The 6,000-nt window shown below is 29.4% G+C and overlaps 2 protein-coding genes across 2 annotated transcripts; one reads left to right on the top strand and one right to left on the bottom strand.

The window, feature by feature from the left end:
- The first annotated feature begins 1,415 nt into the window (after positions 1-1,415).
- LOC115888151 (WASH complex subunit 3) lies at positions 1,416-4,981 on the top strand. The gene is made up of 5 exons (XM_030907747.1): positions 1,416-1,622; positions 1,738-1,902; positions 1,955-2,087; positions 2,145-2,319; positions 4,823-4,981. Exons 1-5 carry the CDS (start codon positions 1,566-1,568, stop codon positions 4,872-4,874), a joined length of 582 nt encoding a protein of 193 aa, XP_030763607.1. The 5' UTR covers positions 1,416-1,565; the 3' UTR covers positions 4,875-4,981.
- LOC115888152 (60S ribosomal protein L44) lies at positions 4,973-5,899 on the bottom strand. Its single transcript, XM_030907748.1, has 3 exons — positions 5,761-5,899; positions 5,342-5,515; positions 4,973-5,157 (listed from the first exon to the last, which is right to left on the bottom strand). Exons 1-3 carry the CDS (start codon positions 5,761-5,763, stop codon positions 5,020-5,022), a joined length of 315 nt encoding a protein of 104 aa, XP_030763608.1. The 5' UTR covers positions 5,764-5,899; the 3' UTR covers positions 4,973-5,019.
- Between the last annotated feature and the right edge of the window lie 101 nt (positions 5,900-6,000).

Genomic DNA, 6,000 nt, shown 5'->3' with positions numbered 1-6,000 from the left:
GTTTACCCAACAACTATTATAAAAACTATCATAAAATCGTTATTATAATCATCGCTGTGTATCATTTCTTCTTTGTAAATATTGATAAGGATATAAAATATATACGTGACACTGACATTTGTAAAGTATGTCAATATGTCAAATAATAATTACACATTTTTTTGATTATACCTGATTATACAGTTGGTAAAAATAAGAAGTGTCTAGTCCCAGCAGGCAACTATTAAGCTTGACCGATCAGGTTGGTTAGCGTGGTTATTTGGAGGATGTTAATTCATTTGTGTTTGTCAAAAACTCTATCGTGATTGGTCGCACTTAATAGTTGCCTGCTGGGGCTAGACACAAGTGTAAAAATATAATATTAAAATATCTATAGAAGGTATTTTTTTAAAGAAGGTGAAACATTGGACAGAATGCGTCTACAAGGTAGGTCTGAAATAAGTGCAAATATTTTTAGGGATAGTATATTTCGACCCCAGAAACACGATTATTTAATTTTGCGAAAAAAAAATTTGAAAATTTTTATTTTTTTTTAGTTTTCAGTTAAAAAACATAATTTCTTGATAATATGGCAACATAGGTAGCAGATTAAATTTACAAGAAAGAAAATCCAGGAAAGATCCAGTGGTTCTCGAAACTTTAAAAAATAAAATAAAAAATCATTTTTTTGGAAATTTTCAAAGTGAAAGTAAACTCGGTTAATTTGGATTTATTTGAAAAACGGTAAAGAGAAAATATGTTTCTTTTATTTAGATCTACCAGCCCTGAAAATATTTGTACTTATTTAAGACTCACCCTGTATAGCCTTTCTCATTAGGTATTAAGTGCGGTACTTTTACTGTTAAGCTGACTATAATGAACACACACAACGAAAAGGTACAAATAAAATTAACGGGTTTTAATTTTAATTAATAAATGACAGATAAATTATTGAAAAAATACCTGTTTGAATAAGGTTTGAATTTAAACATTTTTGAAACTACTGTACACCCATCTTGCGGTTAATATTCACACTTAACAAATACAGGTTTCTTCAAAAAAATATGATTATGGATTTAGTAGATTTCTTTTTTCCCCTTCTTTTGGCTCCATCTCTTTTTTGAATTTGAACATCATGTCAAAAAATTTACACAAAAATCAGCTGGTTAATAAAAACAATCAGTTGGAATGATAAGAATTATTAAAAATACAAATTTAAAGTATACATTTCAATTTAAATGCATTTATTACCATGTTTCAATTTAAAAATTTATGAAACGTCTGTACATCCATCTTGTGATTAATGTGGACACTTGACAAATACAGGTTTCTGCAACTAAAACACTAATAGATTTAGTAGGTTTCTTTGTTTAATTTACTTTTAGCGCCATCTCCTTTTTGAAGTCGAACATCAAATTGCAACCTGTCAAACATATTCACAAAAAACAGCTGATTAATAAAAACAATGATTTTCGGAATGAGATGAATTATTGAAAATATAGGATTTAATAAGTTTAAAGGTACTTTTGAATGTGACTTTTAGCAAATAATGCAAAATTATTTAACTTTCATTGCATCAATTAACTATGACAATGCAAGATGAAGAACTGACCGCAGTTAATGCTAACGTAGATTACAAAGAGGTAATAAATTACAATAAATATTCAAATATCCCAAAAAGAGTCATAATATTATGATAATTTTCATTGTTACACCTCAATTACGGGACGTATTAAGATTTTATTGAAGTTATTTTAGATTTTGCCTATACAACAAAAACGGACTATAGCCTTCGTAAACCATTTTCTAATGAACACGGTGTCTTATTTAAATAATTTCGCGCAATCCTGTGAATCGCGCTTCATGGAATTCGAATATAAAATCCAAAAAATTGAGGCTTCTTTACTTATTTTAGAAGCTCAGGTAGGTTTATAGTGAAATATAATTTAATTGCCTAAAAATTACGGGATTATAGTTATCCTCAATACCTGGTCTTGAAACGAAAACTGTTTTACCTGAAAATGACCTTAATGAAGTAGGTTCCACAAACGAAACGAATAAAATTAATCAAGAAAATATTGATAATGATAAAGGTCCTGCATCCAGTGGTAATTATTTTTTATTTCTTTTATACAAATGAACTTATTATGTTTTTAACGTTGTAGAAGTGGACACAAATCCTGTTATCACAGAAAATCAGAGTGAAGTCACGACAGATGCAATAAAAATTTGCGATGATCCTAGATTTGCTAAATTCTTTAAACTGTTACATGTCGGTGTACCTGCACAAGCTGTAAAATTAAAAATGCAGACGGAGGGTTTAGATCCCACCCTATTAGAGTAAGTGAAACTACATTTATTTATATTAGTATATAATTTAGAAACTTTTATTATTATATAGCCTTTTTATATTTTATATTGCAGTATGGCTTTTATTTAGTTAAACTAATATAGGTGACCCACTATTCAAAAAAAGTATTTTTTACATAATATGCATTTTTCATAGATATACAGGGCAATTCAAATATTTTATAACACTAAAGTTGTATGTTTTTTAATGTTAATTTTTAAATGGAGAATTATGAGTGCATGTACAGGGTGTCCCACTAAGAATAGCTGTCGGCTGTATCTCGGAAAGTATTAGCCGTAGGGCTTACGGAAAAAAATATTTAATATTAAAGAGGCTATGAGAAATTGCTGGAAATTATTTTCAAGTTTGTAAAACGGCCGCTAGGGGTCGCAACTGCTATGGAAAATAAAATAATAGATCTTTTACAGAATTTTCCCTAGATAAGCCTAGATAATAATAACTCTATCTTATTTTTTTGTTAGAATGGGCATAATCAAGAGGACTACTGATACCGTGTTGTAAAAATAAGGTAATTAAGGGATTATTTTTTGGTATTTCTTATAATTATGTTAATATCTTTGGTTTGAAAGAAGATATCAAGATGCGGTTTTCGCTGACTTTTTAAGCTTTTACTACTCTTTACTATCAGCTAAAATTACATATACTATATTTATTTTTTTTTTGAAAAAACGCGCTGTTTGTTAAATTGTAAGAAAGCGCCCCCTAGCATCTACGTTCAAAACATTATTTTTTTTGTGGTATAATATAGAGTAAGAAACGCTCTTTTAAACGAGCCCTCGTCTGCTGGATTCTGATCATCCAGTCCGGAGTTATTAACATTTTAATAAAGATAGATCTAACTTTCCCCCACTACTTTATTTTAGCAGATAGGGGAAAATGGTTCTAACAAAAAAAATCCAAAATTTACTGAAGATTATGAAACTATTATTTATAGTACCCATTATCTAGGCAAAATACTGTAAAAAATCTATTTTCTTATTTTCCATAGCAGTTGCGCCCTCTAGAGCCGTTTTACAAACTTGAAAATAAAATAATTTCCAGCAATTTCTCATAGCCCCTTTAGTCAAATATTTTTTTCTGTAGGCCCTACGGCTAATACTTCCCGAGATACAGCCGAGAGCTATTCTTAGTGGGACACCCTGTATAGTATGGTGCACCACAATAATGGCTCAAAAACATAAAATATCATATTTAATGATAAAATATAATGGGAAATAGAAAATCACGAGACACCTCTTATACCGGGTGCGTCTCAAAAGTGGCTCCCCCTATAACTTCTTTATTTTTTCAGATAAAACAACAAGATTTGGTATGTTAGTATATGACATAAATTGGGATTGATTGACGTATTCAATTATTTTCGGTCACTTCCGGTTTCACCGGAAATGACTACAACTTTTGATTGTTAAATAGCACCCTCGGTATTTTTTTACTTCATTCGATAGTAAAATGACACTCTGAATCGAATGACATATCTTATGTCAACTTTTGACATTTTGGCATATGGTTTATTTGAAATTGTATCATGCGGTTCATAACGACAATTTGACTCAAAATACCAAGTGTGTGCTATCAAATTATTCGTAAAAAAATGCTTTTTCCAAATATGCTAATGAACCACCCTCGTTCCATTTGAAAAAATTGAGATATGATTAAAAATACGATTTGAGCATCTTTTAACCGGCCAGCACAAGACAGTAAAAACATTAGACGATCAAATCTATTTTTCCAAGGCTCCTTGATTAAAAATTAGTGTTTTAGCCATGGCACTCTAGATTGAAATTTAAAATAGAATTTATTTTTCAGTGACTATGTCAAAAATTGACATATGATATGTCATTCGATTCAGAATGTTATTTTCTTCTATAATTAAGACCGAAAATAATTGAATACGTCAATCAATCCCAATTTATCTCATACACTAACATACCAAATCTCGTTGTTTTATCTGAAAAAATAAAAAAGTTATAGGGGTGAGACACTTTTGAGACGCACCCGGTATACCTCATATGACATAAAAGCTGAAACTTTACCAGAATTTTTTATTCATCATCCTGAAAAATAGGTATTTTCATGGTAACTTAAAAAGAAAAAAAATTGTGCACCCTAATATACAGCATACCACTTTAAAACTTTGTTTAGCAAAAATGTGGGTCAAACAACACAGGGTTACCTTGTATGTGTATTAAAGATCTATGTTTGATGACAATAGATATTTACAAACTTTAATAAATTTGAATACAATATAGGCTAATACAAAAATGATTATGAGATTCTTATCAATGTTTTCAACATAATAAATATATCAAAGATATTTAACACAAAATTAGAAATATCTAGATTTTTGAATAAACAAAACGTGTGAGCTTTAAAATATTCTTCAGTTGTACTTTATTTTGTAGGTATCATGTAGAATATTGATCAAAATTATTTTCACTAGCTTTCCTAATGTAAACGTATTTCACTTTTCAGTAATCCAGATGCTTTAGCTCCAGAATCCTCTATTGAACCTGAAGGTACATAACACATATTCCTTTGTATTTTACTCGTATTTTTTATAAGAAATCAAAACCTATTTGTACAAAGACGTTATTGAAATTTATATAAGATTAAATAAAAATACAAATTTTAGATATTTTTTTATTAACTTAAAAATATACCGGGACATTCTAGAACTGAATCATTTGTCCTTTACGTTTCTTGTCACCTCCAAGTTCAAAATGCTTACATCTTTTAAGGGGAATTTGCTTTCTGAACTTGCAGTCGGCACATTCCATTCTTAATACGATCTTTTTGGTAGTTTTTGCCTAAAATAAAGATAATATATTAGTATATATCGGTATACTGCAGTACATTGTGTATTATAGAGCAGTACTGTAATTTGCAAGCAAAAAAGAACCCAGAAAATTGTTATATTATTACATCGATTATTTTAAAACAGGCAAATAATAATTTAAAATAAAATAAACAATAAAAGCATGTAAAAAATACCTTCTTCCTGAAAATAGGCTTAGTCTGACCACCAAAACCTTGTTGTTTCCTGTCGTAACGTCTTCTGCCTTGGGATGCATGACGTTCCTTTGATTTTTTGTATTGTGTTACTTTATGCAACTTATGAACTTTGCATTTTTTGCAAAATGTACGCCGTTGTTTCGGTACGTTCACCTAAAAGAAACATTGTAATTACAATTAATATTTAAATTACCTGTTTAAAAAAAATGTTGTTTTGGCAGTAAATATAACCTCAACAGTTGGAGACTTAATACATATTTTATTCCAAAATATTAATGCAAAACATGTTTAGCAACTAATTTGCCTAACAAAGTTTCGGATAAATCATCAGAAAGTTTAATAAAAACTTAGATGATCGTAGAATTAAATATTTCACAATTATTTTCCCCAAAACTCACCATTTTGCTTTTTAAAAACTGTCAAAAGAGAAAAAAAAGAGACGTTTGTCAACTCTCTCTGTCACTGTCACTTAAGACAAGGACGAGAGACGGAAACTGTCAAAAGTGTCAAATAAAGAAAAGGAGGCAAATTTAAAATTATAATCCTCTCACTTTCGCCTATCTTTTTCTATCTTATTGATAGATTTTTTATTTCATTTTTATTAAACTGGGATTTTAATTTCTGGAATATTATGGTGA

The sequence above is a fragment of the Sitophilus oryzae genome, unplaced genomic scaffold, assembly GCF_002938485.1.
Source record: "Sitophilus oryzae breed Bouriz unplaced genomic scaffold, Soryzae_2.0 scaffold_684_pilon_pilon, whole genome shotgun sequence".
Classification (NCBI taxonomy): Eukaryota; Metazoa; Arthropoda; class Insecta; order Coleoptera; family Curculionidae; genus Sitophilus; species Sitophilus oryzae.
Note: the sequence above shows the minus strand (reverse complement) of the source record. Positions and strands in the feature narration are given on the sequence as shown.